Below are 23,190 nucleotides of genomic sequence, written 5' to 3' on the forward strand. Positions count from 1 at the left end.
CTGAAGTGGGCGGAGCTAGATCAGAGCGCCTCGTTTTCCCATTCGCCTGGACTTGCCCCCGCCCCGATGGAACAGAGAAGCAACTCCATTGGCCCGGAAGGCGGTCCTCGGACACGGAAAGATGGCATTTGATTGGCTCGCTGCTTCCCCCCCCCCCCCGCTTCCAGGATTGGAAGTAGGTAATGTTCGAAGCCACAACTCCTTCCCCACTTTGCTGTTGTCTTCGACTTGTTGTCTTAGGCTTGTCAGCAGCCTATGATACTGTGAACCACCGCCTCCTCCTGAGAAAAATGTATAATATCACAAAGGACTACCACCTCACCCGCCTCATAGGAAACCTGCTACAAAACAGGAGCTTCTTTGTTGAGTTCCAGGGCCAGAGAAGCAGATGGCGGAAACAGAAGAACGGCCTGCCTCAGGGGAGCGTGCTCGCTCCATCCATGTTCAACATCTACACAAATGACCAGCCACTGCCAGAAGGGACAGAGAGTTTCATCTATGCTGATGATCGTGCCATTACCACTCAAGCAGGGAGCTTTGAGATGGTTGAAAAGAAGCTCTTTGAATCTCTAGGTGCTCTTACTGCCTATTACAGGGAAAACCAACTGATCCCTAATCCATTTAAAACACAGACATGCGCCTTTCACCATAACAACAGACAAGCATCCCGAGCTCTGAGGATTAACTGGGAAGCAATCCCACTGGAGCATTGCAACGCACCCAAATACCTGGGAGTCACTTTGGACCGTGCTCTGACCTACAAGAAGCACTGCCTGAACATCAAGCAAAAAGTGGGCGCTAGAAACAACATCATACGAAAGCTGGCACAACCTGGGGATCACAACCAGACACAGCAAAGACATCTGCACTTGCGCTATGCTACTCTGCTGCTGAGTATGCATGCCCAGTGTGGAACACACATCACCACACTAAAACAGTAGATGTGGCTCTTAATGATACATGCCGCATCATCATGGGGTGTCTGTGCCCTACACCACTGGAGAAATTACACTGCTTAGCCGGTATTGCACCATCCGACATCCGCTGGGAAGTAGCAGCCAATAGTGAAAGGACCAAGGCCGTGACATCTCCAGCCCATCCCTTGTTTGGGCATCAGCTAGTACGCCAATGACTTAAATCAATAAATAGTTTTCGAAGATCTACAGAGACACTTGCTGGAACACCTCAGCAAGCAAGAGTCCAAAAGTGGCAGGCTCAAACCCAGAACCTCAACCAATGGCTGATACCAAATGAGAGACTCCCCCCTGGGCACACAGAAGACTAGGCGACTTGGAAGGCGCTGAACAGACTGCGCTCTGGCACCACGAGATGCAGAGCCAATTTTAAGAAATGGGGCTACAAAGTGGAATCCACGACATGCGAGTGTGGAGAAGAGCAAACCACTGACCATCTGCTGCAATGCAGCCTGAGCCCTGCTATATGCACAAGGGAGGACCTTCTTGCAGCAACACCAGAGGCACTCCAAGTGGCCAGATACTGGTCAAAGGACATTTAATCAGCTACCAAGCTTGCAAATTTTGTGTTTTGTTTTGTTTGTTTGTTTTGTTAAAAATGTAATACAACTGTCTGGTTGCTCCTGACATGATAAACAAATAAATAAATAAATAAATAAATTATAAGAAAGGTAAACAACATCAAAAAAAAAAAGGAGAGGGGAGGGGAGTAGGCAATAAAGAAAAGGTAAGGGATAAAACATCTTTCTATTTAAAGTTTTTTTTGTTGTATCTTTAACTATAGAAAGAGATCGGTACATTGAAAGTGTGGGAACAATATCCGGATAGGAAAGTAGGAAATGAAAGGAAAAAAACTCCCAAAAAACAGGTTGACTTCCTTCTATTCATCGGTGGTTGATAGTTTAGCTATTGATATGGCAGGAAATTATTTTTTACTTCCCCATGTCTCATGTGACATCTTGTGAGTATCATATTTCAAATAATCAAATTGATCTTCAGTTGCTTAAAGTAGTTCTTTACCAGGTCCCAATTTGCTTGCTTCTTCGGAAGGCCTTGGTTTCGCGAAATCCAATATGTTAGTTGGTCCATGTTCATTACCTCTACAATTTTCTTTTGCCAGTCCTCTCTTTTTGGGATTTCTTTCCTCCTCCAAGTCTTCGCAAACACTATTCTCGCTGCAATCACTAAATAACTGAATAAAATTTCTTTATCTTTGTCTTCCGCTATTTCTAACATTCCCAGCAAAAAATATTCTGGTTTCTTTTCAAGCTTCGTATCCATTATTTTTTGTATTTTCAAATGGATGTCAGTCCAATACTTTCTTACTTCAGGACAAGTCCACCAGATGTGGAAAAGGTTCTCGTTTCCAACATTTGTCTGAGGCATTTTTGTAACATTTAGAGATTTTGTGGGGGGTGATGTATCACCTATGAATAATTTTAAGCCAATTTTCTCTTAATTCGTACGCATATGTGTATTTAATCTTCTGGTTCCAGATTTTTTCCCATTTCTCTAATTTTATTGGGTGCCAATAATAGGTGTATTTTTACAAATACACACAAACATACCATTGGGTCCCCATGCACTTTGCATCCTGGTTGAAAAAAGAAGCTGGTGCTATATATTTAATGACTGTAAGCCAGTGGCTACAGGAGCCTTTATGGCTGAGGATGAGAAGCAAAAACATTTTACATGCAAAATATAGAATATTGCCTGTCTCCCATCTGGAAAAGGAGTCCCTGATCCATGGAAAAGTGGCCATTTCCCCTGTGACCTTGTGCAACAAAACAGCAACAAAGATGGAAGGTCGGAAGGCAGAATTTGCAACAGGCAGACCACACACAAGATAGAGGGCAAAGGACAAACAACAAGGTCTGGCCCAAGGCAAGGCCGTGAGGGACTCAGAGCACAGACACACAAGGCCAGACAGTGGGAAGCTACCACTGTATTCTATATTTTGCCTTTGCTGCCTCCTATTATTTATTAAAGGTGTCTATTGCTGCCACCAATTTACTATTTTAATAGGCCACTTCCTTCAACTGGAATGTTCAAAAAGCCACATGAAGACTTCAGTGAAAATGAAACAGGAATATGTTGTTTATTTTGAACAGTCAATATGCATAAGGGTTTCAAATAACTTATCAGGCTTTACTTCTTACAGAGGATGGTACTTTTATCTTTAGTTTCTTAAAACAAAGTTCCACACACAGAAATTCAAACAGGATCTTTAAAACCTTTTGACTCTCCCTTCCTCCCCAGCACTCTAAACACTATAGAGGCCTATTAACTATTATCTTCAAAGATATATTTAAACCACAAACAGTTTGCAAAATCTTCCTTCCTTTCCCTTTCAAAACTTCTGTCTTCTTCCTCACCATACTCCTGATCTAAAATGGCTGCCTCAGCTTTTTCGCCCCCTTTCTGGCTCCACCCATCTCCAGTTGCTGAGCTTTTCCCTCCAACTACATCAACCAGACTGCACTCCTGGCCATGAGGCTGCCTGTTTGCTCCTCCCCTCAGCTCTTCTTAGCCTTAGCAACCCGGGCCTGATTTCTGCCTTTTACATCAACCCTTTAAGGTAGGCCAGTCTGTTACACCTTGCATCTCTGGAACCACATACATAGATTCATCAAGGCATTGGAATTCAGTACACTAACAAAATTTGAAAAAAAAATCAGTTCCTGAAAGTGTTATTTTCTGTTTAATTGTGCAGTCCTTATTTTGGAAGTTCATTGTTCTACTCCAGAAGCTTTGTTTTTGTGGCTGCTGCAAACTTTGTTGAATTGGTTGAGAATCGATGAGATATTCATTGAAAAACTATAGCAAAATGTGCTACAGGATGCCCAGCAAAAACAAAGTTTTTGCAGTTTAATCCATTTTTCCATGTTTTTGATACACCCAATTAGTAAATGACATGTATAACCCAGGATCAAAAAGAATGTTACTTAGTGTTATAAGTGGCTCATGTTCCTCCCAAGTGGACTGTATCACCGTTTAATGCTTTATGTGCCACCAATGTATTGGTAATGGGAGTGTAATTCAGTCTCAGATTGACTTATGCAAAAAGCCACTTTGGCTCTTTGCAGATGGGATACTTGAGAAAATCTTCCACATTCAATATTTTGTTGTTTATTCGTTCAGTTGCTTCCGACTCTTCGTGACCTCATGAACCAGCCCATGCTGGAGCTCCCTGTAAGCCATGGCCACTCCCAGCTCCTTCAAGGTCAAGGCAGTCACTTCAAGGGTACCATCGATCCATCTTGTCCTTGGTCGGCCCCGCTGCCTTTTTCCTTCCATTTCCCCCAGAATTTTGTCTTCTCTAAGCTTTCCTGTTTTCTCATTATGTAGCCAAAGTACTTCAACTTTGCCTCTAATATCCTTCCCTCCAGTGAGCAGTCGGGCTTTATTTCCTGGAGTATGGACTGGTTGGATCTTCTTGCGGACCAAGGCACTTTCAGAATTTTTCTCTAGCACCACAGTTCAAAATTGTCTATCTTCCTTCGCTCAGCCATCCTTATGGTCCAGCTCTCGCATCCATAGGTTGCTACAGGGAATACCATTGCTTTAACTATGCGGATCTTCGTTGCCAGTGTGATACCTTCAATATAAAGAATACTTATTTTCCAAATTGCTTTTGAGTGAAGAAATGGTAATAGAAAAGATAAACTAAAAACCCATGACACTGCTGCTTGGGTCAGAATCAGAAATTTCTCTTTTCTCATTTAAGAGCACATGAGGGCTTTTTAAATAGCACTATATAACACAATTTTCCTAGGTTACAGAATGTCATTTCCTAATTAGTTCTATCATAAAAACATGGGAAAGTTTATTAAACTGAAAAAAACTTTGTTTTTGCTGGACATCCTGCAACACACCCTGCTCTAGTTCTTCAATGAATATCTCATCAACCAATTCAACATAGTTTGTGGCAGCCACAAAAATGACATTTCTGGAGTAGAATAACTACTTTCAAAGTAAACAGGAAATAACACTTTCAAAAAGGAGCCCCTGGTGGCACAGAAGGTTTAACCACTGAGCTGCTGAACTTGCCGACTGAAAGGTTGGCAGTTCGAATTTGGGGAGTGGGGTGAGCTCCCGCTGTTAGGTCCAGCATCTGCCAACCTAGCAGTTCAAAAACATGCAAATGTGAATAGATGAATAGGTACCGCTTCTGTGGGAAGGTAAGGACACTCCATGCAGTCATGCCAGCCACATGACCTTGGATGCGTATATGGACAACGCTGGCTCTACAGCTTAGAAATAGAGATGAGCACCACCCCTAGAGTCAGACACGACTAGACTTAATGTCAAGGGGAAACCTTTACCTTTTTTAACACTTTCAAACTAGGAACAGAACATTTTTCAAACTTGTTACATAGTGTAGTTGGCATGAGGAGTAAAAAAGACAAAAGAGATTCTTTTCTAGGTTTTATTGCCACAGTTAGGCATGATGGCAGACCTGATCCTCAAACCTAGAGTGAAGAAGGGCTGTTGGTTCTGCACCAGTCAGCAAACATGCACAGACTAGCTAACAACACGGTAGGGGTTTTGTTTTTCACTTGCCTCCTAATGAGGCTGCCTCTCCAGGTATGGGATGTGTTTTTAGGCTCACGGGTTTAACACACACAAAACTGGAATGCCGCCTGCTTTCTTTGGCTGCTCCCTCTTTTGACCCTTAAGGCAACCTCTGGGGCTTCGGTCATTGCCTTGCCCCCCTTCGCTTGGGCCTCCTCTCTTCCAGCCGGAGAAAAGGCGGGTGACTCAAACACATCTAAGCCCCTCAAATGGGCCCCCACAGATGGAGGGATGAATGGGCTGGAGGGTCACTCTCTTCAACCTAAGGCCAGCGCTGCGAGAAGCATTGCTGTCCGCATGGAGATGGCAGGAAAAGCCCGGTCGTTGGTCACAGCTCATCCATCATGGCCAGCAGGTCAGCCCCTTTGCTGCTAGGTGGCTGGGGCTCCCCCTCTTTCTCCTCCTCAAACTCCCCCATGATGCGTGCCAACTCCTCGTTCCGCTGCTGGTCCTATTGTCAAAAAAAGAGAGTCCAATTCACTGTAAGAAAGTGGTCTTTTTAAGGTACAGAAGGAGAAGGGCAGCCCAGAGGATCTGAAGACAGGCTTAGCCAGCGAGATCCATGACTTTATATGGTTTAGAGCACTGCTTCTTAAACTGTGGGTCTTGACCCCAAGCAGGGTCCCCTGAGGTCAACGTTGGGGTCCTGAAAAAAAAAACTGGCAGCCAGGGAAAGTTTTCTGAATGCCACCTATTATTATGATATCTATTTATACCCTGCTTTTTCTCTCAACAAAGAGAATCAAAGTGGCTTATATTAAAAACATTTCAGTACAATTTAAAATATACAAATATATAAACATTAAAAGAGAATTAAATATCATTGGTATTCAAAAATACAGTTAAAATCAATAAATACACATTCAAAGTAAAAGTGACTGATTGAGACAATGACACACATCTACTCCACAGAAGATGCTTCAGTTGTACGTTCTTCATAAAAAGGGAAATCAACCTGTTTTGCAAGCCTTATAAATGCGGATGTGTTATCAATTAATGTTTGACTTCTATGCCTATTATATAAACGTATATATACTCAGGGTCACATGAAATGTCTCAAGTGAAAAGGGGCCGCATCCAGGGAGATTCAGGTCTTTATACGTCTGACTGTGTTGTGGCATGGAAAGCAAGGAACAGTGGCAAACAGGAGGGTGGGTCACCCTCCATTGGGGTTAATATATGTCCCCAAACACAGAGATTCTGGGATGAAGTTCTATCATGAATAAGGCAAATTGTGGGGAAACAACAACAACAACAACAACAATAATAATAATAATCTTTATTAATACCCCGCCACCATCTCCCCAAAGGGGACTCAGGGTGGCTTACATGAGGCCATGCCCATCAATACAGTAAACACAATATAACACAAAACACAACAAAAATCAAGAAATAAAATAACATAAAATACAGAACCAATGAAATAAGCAATACAACAGTAAAAAATCAAAACATTAAACACTAAAAATGATCACAGTGGGCAGAGCAAATTCAAGGATTAAAATTTAAAACACTGGGAGATAGGGCAGTGTAAAATATCGGGAAGGGGATCTGGGGGATGAGGTAGGATTTGATTGTACAAACTAGAAAATAAGGTGCTTCTGAGGGCATTTTATACAGAGTTTGGTCAGGGATTATCATACATTCAATCATTGAAGGCACATTGGAACAGCCAAGTTTTCAGGCTCCTCCTGAAGATTGCCAGGGTGGGGGCTTGCCTAATATCTCTGGGGAGCGAATTCCAGAGCTGGGGGGCCACCACAGAGAAGGCCCTTTCCCTCGTCCCCACAAGTCATGCTTGCGATGGAGGCGGGAGTGAGAGAAGGGCCTCTCCGGAAGATCGAAGAGATAGTGTGGGTTCATAGACGGAAATGCAGTCGCGCTGGTAGGTGGGTCCCAAACTGTTCAGGGCTTTGTAGGTCAAAACCTGCACCTTGAATTGGGACCGGATTATAAACAGCAGCCAGTGGAGCTCCTTAAACAGGGGATACACTTCAGGGGTGGGGTTAATATTGTATACAAAAATCAGGGAGGATTGCTACTGTATTCAAAAGTAATAATAAGGATTTGGTAAATAAAAGAAACCTGAAGTTTCTGAACAATCTTTCAAAGCAGCCAGACTGTTTCTGGATGTCAGGAACAAACCCAAGGAAAGGGCTTTGGCCTTTGTACCTGCTGGAGAAGAGAAGCCCTTGTACTGATTTAACAACATTATTTTTAAATTGTATTCACAAAATAATGCAGTCTCTGCATTAACACCCCCATACTATCCTTTATGAAACTGAGATTTATTTAAATGATCAAAAGTATTGTGAAACTCAAGCGCTCCCTTGCTCATACTTACAAGTGAAGGAAGCAAGCCTAATTAACAAAAAATACTGGGCTCCACAAACAGCAAGGGCCTACCTGGTCTGCTTGGATGTTAATAACTTGGTACGTCAATTCCTCTGGGCGAGTTAAGGCAGCATGTCTGCAGGGAAAGGAGAAAGAGCCACAGTTGCTCATTGGAAGGCCACAGAAATGGCCCTTTTTTGGTTAGGTTACAATAACCTATGTTTTGGTTAGGTCATTCTTTGGCTGCTTCACAATCACCTCCCTTAGTTAAATATACACGTACTGACCACCGAGTTCTGTGTAGTATTACATCTTAAAAGTGTTTTCCACAACCCTCAATTATTTATAGCAAGAGGTGCATGTGAGGGGGCTTCCTCCAGTCCCAAGTGGCTGCCCAGGCCTGACTTAAGTGTGGAAAGAAGGCCCAGTCCCTGTCAAAACCCCAAAGGGCCCCAGCCATACTCTTCCTCCTCGTCTGTGGTGAAGAGGTTCAGCCGGAAGCCAGCCTCATTGCCAGGGGGCTTCTTGACCTCCAGGCCCCCCATCAGCCGGGCCAAGAGGTTTAGTTCTTCCTTCGCCAGAGGGTTGGGGGCCGTGTTCTCCTGCAAAAAGAGAAGAGGATGAGAACAGGCCTGTTACACAGACAGCGAGCAAAGTGCTTCTTTGCTCATGTCCCAGCTTCCCCCCAAAACTGGGACTCAAGGCAGCTTATACCATTCAAACAAATACACATTAAAACATATACAAAGTAATGGTTGACAAGATTGATCATAGCAGAAGGCTAGGAACATAGCAGAAGGCTAGGAACAGAAAACCCATATCAAATAAAGCCTGAGGAAGGCTCCATCCCTCCTGATGACTATCTTGTTCTATCCAGTCTTTGTTCCTTAAAACCAAGGTAGAATTCTGACAGCTTGTAAATTGTTATCGAAGGCTTTCATGGGCAGAATCACTGGGTTGCTGTGAGTTTTCTGGGCTGTACGACCAAGTTTCAGAAGCATCCTCTCCTGTAGTTTTGCCCACATCAATGGCAGGCATCCATAGAGGTTGTGAGATCTGTTGGAAGCTAGGCAAGGGGGGGGGGGTTATATATCTGTGGAATATGCAGGTGGGAGAAAGAACTCTTCTCTGTTTGAGGCAAATGTGAATGTTGCATTTGGTCACCTTGATTAGTATCAAATGGCGTTGTAGCTGTAAAGCCTGGCTGATTCTTGCCTGAGAAAATCCTTTGTTGGGAGTTGTAAGCTGGCCCTGATTTTTTCCTGTCTGGAATTCCCCTGTTTTTGTGAGTGTTTTTCTTTATTTACTGCCCTGACTTTATAGAGTTTTATAATACTGGTAGCCACATTTTGTTCATTTTAATGATTTCCTCCTTTCTGTTGAAATTGTCCACATGCTTGTGGATTTCAATGGCTTTTCTGTGTAGTCTGACATGGTGGTTGTTAGGTGGTGGTCCAGCATTACTGTTTTCTCAAATAATATGCTGTGTCCAGGTTGGTTCATCAAGTGCTCTGCTATGGCTGACTTCTCTGGTTGACTTAGTCTGCAGTGCCTTTCATGTTCCTTGATTCGTGTTTGGGCAGTGATGTGTTTGGTGGTCCCTAGCGTATACCATGCAGCTGTGGACAACTCTACATAGGGACCACCAAATGCAACACTGCCCAAACACAAATCAAGGAACATGATAGGCACTGCAGACTAAGTCAACAAGAGAAGTCAGCCACAGGTGGTGGCAATGCAAATATGTACAGAGTTTCTGGGGAAAAGTTATAGTAGAAATAGAAAGTATTATGAAGAAAAAAATTAATAGAAATCCAGCGACTATACTGTTATCTATTTACAACACAGATGAATGGAAGGAAAATGAAAAGAATCTGATAACAATGTTGTTAACGGCTGCAAGGCTACTAATAGCAAAATACTGGAAAGGAGAGGTGGAAATTAAGATAGAAGAATGGTACAAGGAAATTTGGAAATTAGCAATAAATGACAAATTAACATGCAATTTAAAGGTTAAAAAAGGCCTAAGGAAGGATAATGATTTTGAAAATATATGGAAAATATTTATTGAGGAAACATTAAGGAAAGAAGATGGGAACCAACCCCCACCAGAAGAAATGAGGTTATGGTGGGAGTATAAAAAAAAGAAGAACTACGGAGATGGGGAGCACAAGGAGTAGCACAAATGGGGAAAGGGAAAAAAGTAATTATATGAATTATAGAGATTGTTTTTGTAATGAAAGGAATATAAATGTAATAAAATTATTAGGTGTTTAGAAAAAAAAAAGAGGAGAACAAGTTGAATTGCTGTAAAGAATCTGGCTTAAAGAAAAGAATGAAGCAGTTTTTGTTAAGACTTATACATCTTTATTTCCTACTTTTCTTTCACTATATTGTTCCACCTCTTCTTATGTATATAGCGTTTCTTTTGTGGTTAATAAAAAAAATTATTTTTTTAAAAAAAGAAGTCAGCCACAGCAGAGCACTTGCTGAACATGGACATAAGCCCGGAAAACTCACAGCAACCCAGTTTGTAAATCGCACACAAACATTATCATCATCATATGTATCCCAATTTATCTCTTTAAAAAAGACTCAAAGCAGTTCACAATAAAAACAAATACAATACAACTAAAACCTAAAAATATACAAACATTAATATGGAAATTACATTTGAACAGTATTACAAACAGTCAAAAACCGATTAAAAACAATTCATAGCTAAAACCACAGCATTCCCTGACTTAAAAAGAGATATATGCAAAACTTATTTTAGTCTGTTTCTAAGCAGTTTTTAAAAAACTTGTTTCCTTTTTACATTGCCCTGGCCTCCCTTGTAGGCTGAGAGGTGATAAGCATACACTAAAATACATGAATAAGTAATACATTAAAGAGAAAAAGAAGACTCAAGTGAGGAACTCGATACATAGCAAAACTTAAAGAGGGTCAAGTAAAGGTACTGACCTTTACACGGGAGACCAAGTTTTTGGCGGCCCCCGATGTATCTGTCTCTACAGGGCGGCTGATGCTGTATCTAGAGGAAATTGGCAAAAGGTTTCAGATACCACAAAATAGCTAGAAGATCCCAAATAGAATTAAGGTTGGCGTGGCACAGCTTACATATTTGTCCCCAATTTAATGACCCTGTCTCCGTGGAGGTCGAAGGAGCCTTCCCGGTAAGGCAGGACATAATTTCCACCTTGAGGAAACTCGGTCCGTTGGATTTCATCTCCTTTACTGTTGAAAAGCCTGTGGGATGGGAAAACAGAGACACTGGCTCTGGGCTGGGCACCACTAGTTTGGTCTTAAGAAAAAGAGGGGGAAAGACTCTTTCTAGCAGGAGAGAATGGAGAGTTTGTGGAAGGTGATCTCATTTAAAAACTTTCTCTCAAATAAGAAAATAGTTATGAAAATTTATAAGAACCTGTTAGAATGGAGTATAGAAATGGAACAGGTAAATGAATGCATGATTAAATGGGCTACCAATATAGGTCGCCAAATAAAGTTGGAAGAATGGGAATACATCTGGAATCACAAATTCCAGATTTTGTACCAATTTTATTTTAAATCATACACATATACACATACACTTTTAAATCATACACATATACTTACTTAGTTCACCTACATTCAGAGAGCAATGTAGACTCAAACAATGATGGATCTGGACCAAACTTGGCACAAATACTCAATATGCCTAAATGTGAATCTTGGTGGAGTTTGGGGAAAATAGACCTTGACATTTGGGCGTTGTAGTTGCTGGGATTTATAGTTCACCTACAATCAAAGAGCATTCTGAACTCAATCCACAATGGATCTGCACCAAAATTGGCACACCACCCACACAATGGCCAACATTGCATACTGCTGGGGTTGGGGGGAGTTCTTTTTGAATTTTGGGAGTTGTAGTTCACCAACCCTCCAAGGGCACTGTGTACCAAACTGGTGATGGAGCTAGTAAACCTGCCACATAGAACTTGTCTCAGAAACTGCCCTCCCCTTGGCTGAGAGGCCAGCCAATTGCAGCAGAGGAGGGCTTTTAGTGGGAGGATTTGCCGTCTGTTTTCATATTTGCATATTTTTGTAGAACCTTCCTAGTTTTTGTGGAGTTATATACCACTGGTACAGCATGAATACTCAATATATCCAAATGTGAAGACTGGTGGAGCTTGGGGGAAATAGACCTTGACATTTGGGAGTTGTAGTTACTGGGATTTATGGTTCACCTACAATCAAAGAGCATTCTGAACCTCATCAACAATAGTACTGGGCCAAACTTCCCACACAGAACCCCCATGACCAACAGAAATAGTGTGTTTTCTGATGGTCTTTGGAGACCCCTCTGACACCCCCTCGCAACACCCCCCAGGGGTCCCAAACCCCAGGTTGAGAACTGCTGCCCCATTCATATCTCACCTACTTTTAGCCCATCTCTTTCAACTATAATGTATAAAGTAATATTCAATAAAAAGGATTTTTAAAAAATACTTTCTTTCTCAGTTTGGGACAAAAGGCTAACTCTACCTGGTGGGGATACTAAAAAAGCAGGGATTGAATCCTCACCTGATGACTCCTGGGACATCTGTTCCCCAAGGAACGGGGCCCGAGGTTGGCAGCACAAAATGTCCATTGGAGTTCTGCACTTTATCTTTCAAGAGGATGGAAACCTGGGGAGTGGGGGCAGCCAAGAAAGCCCTCATCAGTAAAGCAGAGATTCTCAGTAACCACTGCCACCTCTGAACAAGCCTATCATATGCTGCCACTTCACTGTGCTTTATTGTTCTGCTGCCATATGCTCTGGGAGGAGGACAACAGAACATGCTCACCCGGATGTGTATGTCCTGGAAGAAGATGAGCAACGTTTGCCGGATTAGCTGAAATTCCCCAGCAGAGAGAGAGCCATACGTCTGAAAAACAGATTCAGAACAGATGTTTTTGCCTCTAGACCACAGCCACTGATGTTCACATGGATGTTAGGCAAATGCTTCATCCAACGTCACTAAGTACCAACTGAATATGTACAACGAACCTCTGATCCTCTACTTACATCTCCTACCAGCCTCTTCCAATAAGGGATCATGGGAGTTGCGGTCATTACAACCTGTCTTTTCCCACATCCTTTTTCTTCCTCATCTTAGAAAATGGCACACATTATCTTGTTGAACAATATGCAAATCCCACTGTGACCAGTGGGGCAGTCAAGAAGCAGAAAAAGTAACCCCAGAGCTGGGTACCAATTTGCTTCACCCTTGAGTACTTTTTCTGCCATTGCACTCAAATCCTGGGCAGTCAGACTCTAAGTGTGAACGGAGCAGCCAAGCCATATGAAGTGCCCTTACATCGATGAGCCTTCGGAAGGTGATGTCCACCTGGGTGAGGGTCTTGGGCGACTCGTAGATGAACTCCTTGATGGTGTCCAGATGGTTGAAGGTGATGAGGAGAAGGTCCTTGGGGCGAGGGCTGAGCAGGACCTGGTACTTGAACGCCATGGTCATGAGGTCGTAGAGCTGAAAAGGAAGGCAAGTGGAATCCAATTACACCACAACCTTCCAGGCTGCAGCCTTGTCAGGTACTCCTCATGCTGGCAGACACTTCCCATCTGGCTAAAGGGACTTCCCTCTGACCTTTGCTACTTTCCAATACATCATTAAATGCCTGACAGAAAGCAGGCAGTACATATGGCAATTCACACTCAAGGAGTTCCCAGCAGCATATTTATTTGACTGTACTTTAATCCCAGGGAACCCCTGGTGGCGCAGCGGGTTAAACTGCTGAGCTGATGAATTTGGTGGTTTGAATCCAGGGAGCGGGGTGAGCTCCCACTGTTTGCCAGAGCTTCTACCAACCTAGCAGTTCTAAGCATGCAAATGTGAGTAGATCAATAGGTACTGCTTTGTCGGGAAGGTAATGGTGCTCCACGAAGTCATGCTGGCCACATGACCTTGGAGGTGTCTACGGACAATGCCAGCTCTTCGGCTTAGAAAAGGAGATAAGCACCACTCCGCAGAGTCGGACATGACTAGACTTAATGTAAAGGGAAAACCTTTACTTCAATCCCACTCAAGGCAGCTTACAAAATGTTGCCAAATGAATTTTAAAAATTAGCAAGTTTTCTTTAAGAGAGAGGAGCAAGAGAGCCTGAAAGGACGGGATCAAATTACCCAAAGCTTGGATCTGGCAGGAGAAATGACAGAGAATAACAAATGGGCCACATGTATTTCAGTGGCAGGGACGTTTTAAAAAAAAATTCAGGTGTTACCACCAAGAAGTTCTCTCCTGGGCAACTTTGAAGGAGCTCTCTGTCTGTTCAGGGAGGAAGTGGCTCTTGAAAGCCACTCAGCTCAATCCATTTAGAGCTTCAAAGGGAATTGCCAGCACTCTGAATTGGGCCTGGAAATGAACTGTGTGACAATGCAGCCCTTGGAACTTCACCAAGCAGTTTCCAGAGTGTCCTCACTCCGCAAAGGCCTCTCCATGAAGAGTCCCTTGCAATAATTTGAGCCAAGAAGTAGGTAGATGGTGGGCCTGACTTTCTGAATGAAAACATGAAACTACTCCTGGCTGCCACAAGTTCTCTTTGGCCACACAGAAGCCAATATGTGGTCTTAAATGATAAAATCTGGTCTCATGATGGAGATGCTGTCCAGGATAGGCTAAGTTCCTTTTCATGGAAGACTGCTGCTTCAATTGATCTGGAATTCCTTTGGCTTATAGATTAAGTATTAACTTGTTAGCCCATTTGACCATTTTTGGAGATTGATTTGGAATATCAAAGGCTCTCTTGGCATCTGATAAAATGAAACAAAATGGGAAGCAGACAATTACATGTGATCCACGTATCTATGCTTAATGCTTGTAGCTGTTTTTCCCCAAAACAGAGAGAGAATGTTGTGTTTTAGTCATCTGTGAGTGAATTAAGGGCAGATGAGTGATGTGTATGACTCGGATTGGTGTGTGGGAGGATTGTTATGATTTGGTGTATTAGGTCTGTGTGAGAAAGAAAAAACTGGGTGTGATTGGTCACTTGTGCAATGCCTTCCTCCTATGTGCAAGTCTTGACACTTTACTGTAGCAGCTTAGGGTTAATGACGTTATTGCAAAAGCTCTAGACTGTGAGGCTGATGCAATGAGACACATATGCTGGGCACAAGATAGGGGTTCAACTGCTTCACCACTGAGCAGTGTGTTCAAATTCAGCCCATGAGTCTCTTGGTGTCACTGGATTGAGAGTGTTTGCTGATAGAGGGAGTGTTTCCCCTTGGTTTACCTGGTGAAGCGGAAGAGTCTGACCTCTCACCTTGTCCATGCTGGGTGCGTTCAGTCTCATGATAGAGGCATGGACCAGGCGCTCAAAGACGGTCCTCAGGGCCTTCCGGGAATAGAGCTCCTGTGGCTTAAACAGCTCATCCATAAACTTTTTGTTGAATATGCCCCCAATGATGTCGTTCATGACTGAAAAGACAAAAAAGAACAAACCCCATCAGGAACTGGTGGGCTCCAGTTTGGTTGCAGACCCAGACTACCAGCCCATGGGGAAGATGATTGGGCAAAGTAACTGAAAATGGAACACCACCATGCCCCATAGATGTTCCCCTGAAAGGATGTGCATTCCCTTCTGAATCTCTCTCGAAAAGATCTACATGGAAGTCTTACTTGCCTTGTGGTGCCGGCACTTTTGACACTGCTGTTGGTGTCAAAGAATCTCAGAGAGGTTGTCCTTGAGACTGCCCTCCATTTTCCCCAAGGCTCTGGGGCTTCAGCAGCTCCTCCAGCCAGAAGCCATGACTGAAAGAGGGGAAATGCTTCCACACTCCAAGCAGAGTGTGTTACAGCCCCAAAAGTCAAAGGGCAGGGAGCTGATTCTGAGTCTTCTTCTGGATTTGTAAATGATAGGAATTTTCCTTCCCGCAACCAGGATAAAAAGGCACTGATCTCAGCACTTTAGCTGATATCGATGCTAACAAGGGACACTATCAAGAAGTGCATTAGATATCCTCTACCGCTAACAGACCTTCCATTGGCAAAGCAGATATTCAATGCAGCTGTGAGAGTTGGTGGTCCCAGAGACTGAACTCTGGAGGAGACTCAGGATGAGTCACCAAATTAAAAAAGTGTCAGTACTGATCATAATGACTACGAATTTTATTTCTCACTCATTCCCCCTCTTCTTCCCTCTTCCGTGGGAAGTGGACCAAGCTAAAATCACACTCCCACCACATTGTTGGCGTCACTGTTTCAATTACGAAGCTTCTACTACTTGAACCATCTCTTGCTATGGGTTGCTGCTGGGATGGGCCTTCAAGCCGACTCCAATCCCTGGCGGCCTTCTTTTTGGGTGGATTTATTGCTATTGCCTTCCCTTGAATGTGGCATGACCTTGTGGATTTCCATGGCTGAAAGGATGTAAACACTGGCCTCCCAAACCATTCTGTCAGGCTATAGCAGTTATTTCAGCAAAGTTTTCAGAACAAGTTGTTAAGTGCAGACCCCTTGGGGACAGGTATGCCGATTCAGAGACAAACCTCAACAGGTTACAAGAGAAGCAGCTTTCTTTGAGACTTCAAAGGCAAGGAGCTTGGCAAAGGCTACTCCACGGCTGAGTGTGGAACCCAAAAGCCTTTCTGCAGATCCCTAAGATCTGAAGTTGCACTGGCTGTTTCCCAGTGACAGTGAAAAGTCTCAAAGTATTCCCCACACAGAATTGTTCCATTCTCCAGAACCGATCCTTGTTCCTACCATCGGCTCCCCCAAAACAGCTGTCCTGCAGCCACCAGTGAAAGTTACAAATTACAGCCACAGATCATAGCCTTGCAGGTAGCCATTTCCCACAGACAGTTAAGAACCTACTGTTCAAACTTCCCTACGACACACAAACTGAATTCTCAGGTAGACCAAATGCTTGGTTTGAAAAACCGCAGATACTCTTTTCCCCTATCCTTATTTATTTGCAAGAGAATGTACAACATGAAGAAAAAAAAGAAAAGGAGGCATGGGTTGGCCCAAACTTGTGGGGTTGACTTCAGAAACTCTTCCGGCTTCTCCCTGTTAAATTGTCCATGGTATCACCCTAGAGTTTAAAGCAGGGGTCCTCAAACTTTGTAAACAGAGGGCCAGGTCACAGTCCCTCAAACGGTTGGAGGGCTGGATTATAATTTGAAGAAAAAAAAGAACAAATTCCTATGCACACTGCACATACCTTATTTGTAGTGCAAAAAACACTTAAAAACAATACAATAATTAAAATGAACAATTTTAACAAATATAAACTTATTAGTATTTCAATGGAAAGGGTGGGCCTGCTTTTAGCTGATTAGATAGGATTGTTGTTGTTGTTGTGTGCTTTCAAGTCGTTTCAGACTTAGATTGACCCTGAGCGAGGGCTGGGTAAATGACGTTGGAGGGCCGTATCCGGCCCCCAGGCCTTAGTTTGAGGACCCCTGGTTTAAAGAGTAGGCAAAACGCATGCTTTCCATCTGAAACTTGTGGCTACCTCCTGCAGAATCTTGGAGCTTGTAGTTTAGGGAAAGGAAGGGCCTTTGAATTGCTCAGCTCACTAAACTATAAGTCCCAGAATTCTGCAGAACGCAGCCACATGATTTCAGATAAGATGCCTACTCTTTCAGCTCTAGGGTGATAAGCACTCACTCCATGTCTACTAAAAGTGAAGCAAGAAAGATTTGTATTAAGGATTGCCACCCAAACATATACTAGAATGCCAGAAGACACAATGACAAAAGTTTGGGATTTAATCCAGAAAAGAAAAAAAAGCATTAGGAGAAGATAACTCATGGCAGCCGGCTGCAATAACTGAGAGACCAGTGATTACTTTAGTAGCATTATAGGAAGATGATGAGAGCTGGGAAGAGCCTGGCACGGCAACAGCATGCGCATCCCCTCACTGTGTTTTGCCCATGAACGATGCTCAGGTAGGAGACTCATGCAGATGAATGCTTCTCCCATAGATAGAAGGGAGACGACAAATGAGCCAACAGAGAATTCGGTGCACTGAATTCTCAAAGTGCCTCTTTCGATGGCACTTCTGCAAGTGTCGTTTCTGTTTGCTTTTGCATGCAGCGCATCAGTTGCCAGTGAGACAGCAGTGAAGCAACAGGGGATGCTTTGTGTCTTTTTGTGCAAGGACACAGAAAGAGGTCCTGCACGCAGTTCAGAATAATGTCTGACAGTTCAGGATTGACTCTTTCGTCACACAGAACAGCTCCTGCATTTCAATGAACTAGCAGGTGCATCACAAAGAATAGCTCCTGCATTTCAATGTACTAACAGGTGCAATTTGGTAGTTTGCGCGTTTAATATAATATGATAGTCATCACCTGTCAACAGTAGCTGAGCTGTGTGTTGATTAACCTCCCAAACTCAAGTTAGAACACTTTAATAGAACTGCTAGCATTGTCCAAAGCATCAAATTATGGTTTTAAGAGAAACATTGTACCAGTACATTTTAGGCCTGTACTTCATACACATGAAAATGCAAATGTGTAAGGGATCTTCCAATGGTATCTCTCTGTGTATGCAAAGGATGGGGTTTATAAAAAGTGCAATAAAAAGGGGTGCCTTTATGAAAGGTGAGGAGGGGGCTAAATAAATGACAGTACCTCGTCTCCTGTCCCCATCAGTCCATTCATCTACACGAAGCATAAAATAGAAAAGAGCGACGGGTCAAGGGCTACGAACAACACGCTGTGAACCAGGGTGAAGAAAGGGGAATAGGGGGCACATCTACACTGTGGAATGAATGCAGTTTGGCAAAACTTTCACTGCTATGGAATCCTGACGAGTTTTACTAAGAGTGCATCTACACTGGAGAATAAATGCAGCTTGACTCTCCTTGACTCAATGCTACAGAATCCTGGGATATGCAGTTTCATAATGCCTTACCTGCCAAAGACTACTGGTGTCCCAACTCACAGGCTCCCATAGAATTACGTCATCCAAGTTAAAGTTCATTAATACCATAGTATGGATGCACCTGAAGGAAAGAATCCACTCCCCCCCCCCCCCCAAACACTATCTCAGTGTATTGCAAAGAGGGCAAATCATTATCATGAAGTAATACAAGTATTAATCAAAACGAAAGTCACAAGGATGTGGATGAGCTTCATTTTGGGGAGAAGAGAGCATATGGTTATGTTAAAGTAATTTATTTTATTTCATGTCAAAAGCTTTGCATACATAAGTATAAAACTGATAAAAATAGAACTAGCACAAGTGGCTAAACCATTTTTGACCAAAACCGGGCAACAGTGACTGCATTGTCTGTAGCTTTAAACAATTCTTCATTGCACATGAGGCAGGGCATTGTGCACAAGCATACAGGTGTGGAGTTGTTTTTTCTGCTCCACAGTCGCACAAGGTGGAGGATTATTTTAGGTAGTTCCATTTTGCCAGGTTGTCTTATTTTTAAGTAAGAAAAAAGTAATAGTAATCGTAATAATAATAATAATAAGTGTGTGTATGAGCTTGATTTGGGGAGAAGAGAGCAAATGATTATTTTAAGTAAGTAAGTAAATAAATAAATAAATAGAAGTGTGTGAATGAGCTTGATTTTGGGAGAAGAGAGCAAATGGTTATTTTTAAGTAATAAAAGAAATATAATAATAATAATAAGTGACTGAGCTTGGTTTTGGGAGAAGCAAATGGTTATATTTAAATAATAATAATAATAATAATAATAATATATTACCACCTGTCAGCTGCAAAAGGCCACCCTAGTCGGATTATTTGCTGATACATCACACAGCCCAAGACACTTGGGAAGTGACCGATGTGTGATCCAATACAACAGCCAGCATAATGACCTTGTTTGCTGCACACTAATCTTATTATGTATGAAATAATAATAATAATAATAATAATTAGAAGTGCGTGAATGCACTTGATTTGGGGAGAAAAGAGCAAATTGTTATTATTTCTTTTATTTAAGTAATAACAGTGAGTGAATAAGCTTGATTTTGGGAAAAGAGAGCAAATGGTTATATTTAAATAATAATAATAACAATAATAATAAATTACCACCTGTCGGCTGCAAAAGGTCATCCTAGTCAGATTATTTGCTGATACATCACACAGCCCAAGACACTTGGGAAGTGACCGATGTGTGATCCAATACAACAGCCAGCATAATGACCTTGTTTGCTGCACACTAATCTTATTATGTATGAAATAATAATAATAATAATAATAATTAGAAGTGCGTGAATGCACTTGATTTGGGGAGAAAAGAGCAAATTGTTATTATTTCTTTTATTTAAGTAATAACAGTGAGTGAATAAGCTTGATTTTGGGAAAAGAGAGCAAATGGTTATATTTAAATAATAATAATAACAATAATAATAAATTACCACCTGTCGGCTGCAAAAGGTCATCCTAGTCAGATTATTTGCTGATACATCACACAGCCCAAGACACTTGGGAAGTGACCGATGTGTGATCCAATACAACAGCCAGCATAATGACCTTGTTTGCTGCACACTAATCTTATTATGTATGAAATAATAATAATAATAATAATAATAATTAGAAGTGCGTGAATGCACTTGATTTGGGGAGAAAAGAGCAAATTGTTATTATTTCTTTTATTTAAGTAATAACAGTGAGTGAATAAGCTTGATTTTGGGAAAAGAGAGCAAATGGTTATATTTAAATAATAATAATAACAATAATAATAAATTACCACCTGTCGGCTGCAAAAGGTCATCCTAGTCAGATTATTTGCTGATACATCACACAGCCCAAGACACTTGGGAAGTGACCGATGTGTGATCCAATACAACAGCCAGCATAATGACCTTGTTTGCTGCACACTAATCTTATTATGTATGAAATAATAATAATAATAATAATAATAATAATAATAATTAGAAGTGCGTGAATGCACTTGATTTGGGGAGAAATGAGCAAATTGTTATTATTTCTTTTATTTAAGTAATAACAGTGAGTGAATAAGCTTGATTTTGGGAAAAGAGAGCAAATGGTTGTATTTAAATAATAATTAGGAGTGCGTGAATGAGCTTGATTTGAGGAAAAGAGAGCAAATGGCTATTTTTAAGTAATAATAATAATAATAATAAGTGACTGAGCTTGGTTTTGGGAGAAGAGAACAAATAGTTATATTTAAATAATAATAATAATAATAATAATAATAATAAGGAATGCATGGGTTAGCTTGATTTGAGAAGAGAGCAAATTGCTATTTTTAAGTAATAAAAGAAATAATAATAATAATAATAATAAGTGACTGAATGAGCTTGATTTCGGGAGAAGAAACCAATTGGTTATATTCAAATAAGTAAAGGTAGATTCCCCTGACATTGAGTCTAGTTGTGTCCGACTCTGGGGGTTTCTAAGTCGAGATTGAGGGGGTGGGTGGGGGGGGGGGGGGGTGAGACCTTCTTCGGCTGACCTTGGCGGGCCTTGTCTCCTGGGATGCTCTGGGCCCGGAGCCGCTGGTCCACGATGTAAAGCATCTCCCCGCCCAGGTTGAGCACCAGCAGCGGCAGCGTCCGCAGAGACATGGCGCCGGCTTCAGCTCCGGTGGAAGGAGAGCAGAGCCCGGCCGCCGCCGCCGCCGCCGCTAAGGTGCCTCTTGCTGCGAAGGGAGACGGCAACGCCTGGACGCGCAGGCCCCGTTGCCACGGCAACGGAGGCACCAACGGGGAAGAAGCTTGTTGCCTCTTTCAAGCCCGGTGTCGTCAACGTCGAGGGCGGGGCTTATAGTCATATCTCATTTCCCGCCCACAAATTCGCTTCTGACACGATAAATAAATATCCCCCACCCACAATAATAATAATAATAATAATAATAATAATAATACTGTGGCACAAACCGGTCAAGGTGGTCCCAGTGGTGATTGACCACGGTGGTCCACGCTCTTGTCACGTCCCGGTTGGATTACTGCAACGCACTCTACGTGGGGTTGCCTTTGAAGACTGCTCGGAAACTTCAACTAGTCCAGCGAGAAGCAGCCAGATTGCTCACCGGAGCGGCGTACAGGGAGCACCCCCCCCCCTGTTGCGTCAGCTCCACTGGCTGCCGATCCAATTCCGAGCACAATTCAAAGTGCTGGTTTTGACCTACAAAACCCTATACGGTTCCGGCCCAGTGTATTTGTCCGAACGCATCTCCCTCTACGTCCCACCTCGAAGTTTAAGATCTTCTGGGGAGGCCCTGCTCTCAACCCCGCCAGTGGCACAAGTGAGGCTGGCGGGGACGAGGAGCAGGGCCTTCTCAGTGGTGGCCCCCCACCTGTGGAACTCACTCCCCGGGGAGATCAGATCGACGACTTCCCTTCTAGCGTTTAGGAAAAAACTAAAGACCTGGATGTGGGACCAAGCTTTTGGCCATGCTGACAACTAACTAAAGGACCTGTCGATAGACAAGGACAATGGAATGGAATGGATATATGGACTCTGATATATAGACTCTGACATGAGATAGTTTTATGATTTTATTAGGTATTGATGTTTTATTTTAATTGTTGAACTGTTATATTTTGTATTGTTTGTTGTGTGATTTGGGCATCTAATTGTGCCTTCCCTGTAAGCCGCCCTGAGTCCGTCCCCCCCCCCCCCCCCGGGGTGAGAAGGGCGGGGTATAAGTAGATTAAATAAATAAATAAATAAAATTGGTACACTGGGTGCAGTGCCTAAAGACCTTGGCCTGCACTTAACAACAATCCATGCTGACAAAATTATCGTGTGCCAGCTGCAAAAGGCCACCCTACTTGGATCTGCACACATTATTCGCTGATACATCACACAGTCCTAGATACTTTGGGAAGTGTCCAACGTGTGATCCAATACAACAGCCAGCAGAGTGACTATGATGGCACACTGGGAAGATTAAGGAGAAAACTAAATGTGTCTGGCTATTTTTCCAGTGACCATCGGTATGCCCTAATTACTTTAATGCCCCCAAAAATAAAACTCTAAAAACAAGATTAAATTCAACAATTGTTTACTGAACAATCAAGGTATAAAAGTACAGTTTGATTATGATGGTGTTAGAACAGTGAAATATAAACTCTGAGGTAACAAACTACTATAATTTCTATGAGGTAAATATAACTATAAACTATGGGGAATGTATGACTATAACTATTCTATGAGGTAAATATTATCTATTCTTTATAACATCTACTATAAACTCTAAGGCAGATATTATCTATTCTATGGCAAATATTATCTAATTCTTTATTACAAATACTCTAAGGCAAATATATATTATCTATGAACTATCTATCTATAACTATCTATCTATAAGCTTTGGCAAATATATGTACTGTCTATG

At 42.3% G+C, this 23,190-nt stretch overlaps 1 protein-coding gene across 4 annotated transcripts; it reads right to left on the reverse strand.

Annotated features, from left to right (window-relative positions):
- Positions 1-5,389: 5,389 nt before the first annotated feature.
- On the reverse strand, positions 5,390-21,563 carry OSCP1 (organic solute carrier partner 1). 4 transcript variants are annotated; one of them, XM_060784042.2, is made up of 11 exons: positions 21,304-21,563; positions 18,497-18,526; positions 15,181-15,335; positions 13,223-13,390; positions 12,710-12,790; positions 12,447-12,550; positions 11,004-11,132; positions 10,848-10,917; positions 8,346-8,485; positions 7,956-8,019; positions 5,390-6,000 (listed from the first exon to the last, which is right to left on the reverse strand). In XM_060784042.2, exons 1-11 carry the CDS (start codon positions 21,413-21,415, stop codon positions 5,878-5,880), a joined length of 1,176 nt encoding a protein of 391 aa, XP_060640025.1. In that variant the 5' UTR covers positions 21,416-21,563; the 3' UTR covers positions 5,390-5,877. The 4 variants fall into 4 exon arrangements, with proteins under 4 accessions (XP_060640025.1, XP_060640028.1, XP_060640027.1 ...); XM_060784045.2 differs by lacking the exon at positions 21,304-21,563 and adding an exon at positions 18,780-18,857; XM_060784044.2 differs by lacking the exon at positions 18,497-18,526 and having other exon boundaries at positions 21,304-21,562.
- Positions 21,564-23,190: the final 1,627 nt, after the last annotated feature.

The sequence above is a fragment of the Anolis sagrei genome, chromosome X (assembly GCF_037176765.1).
Source record: "Anolis sagrei isolate rAnoSag1 chromosome X, rAnoSag1.mat, whole genome shotgun sequence".
Lineage (NCBI taxonomy): Eukaryota > Metazoa > Chordata > Lepidosauria > Squamata > Dactyloidae > Anolis > Anolis sagrei.

Excerpts from the sequence above, each read along its gene's own strand:
- OSCP1 (XM_060784042.2), bottom strand. The coding sequence starts at position 21,415 with ATGTCTCTGCGGACGCTGCCGCTGCTGGTGCTCAACCTGGGCGGGGAG. Across the intron at positions 12,791-13,222 it reads CCTTCCGAAGGCTCATCGAT|ACGTATGGCTCTCTCTCTGC; the intron begins GTAAGGGCACTT and ends TCTGTTTTTCAG. Across the intron at positions 11,133-12,446 it reads GATGTCCCAGGAGTCATCAG|GCTTTTCAACAGTAAAGGAG; the intron begins GTGAGGATTCAA and ends CCCATCCCACAG.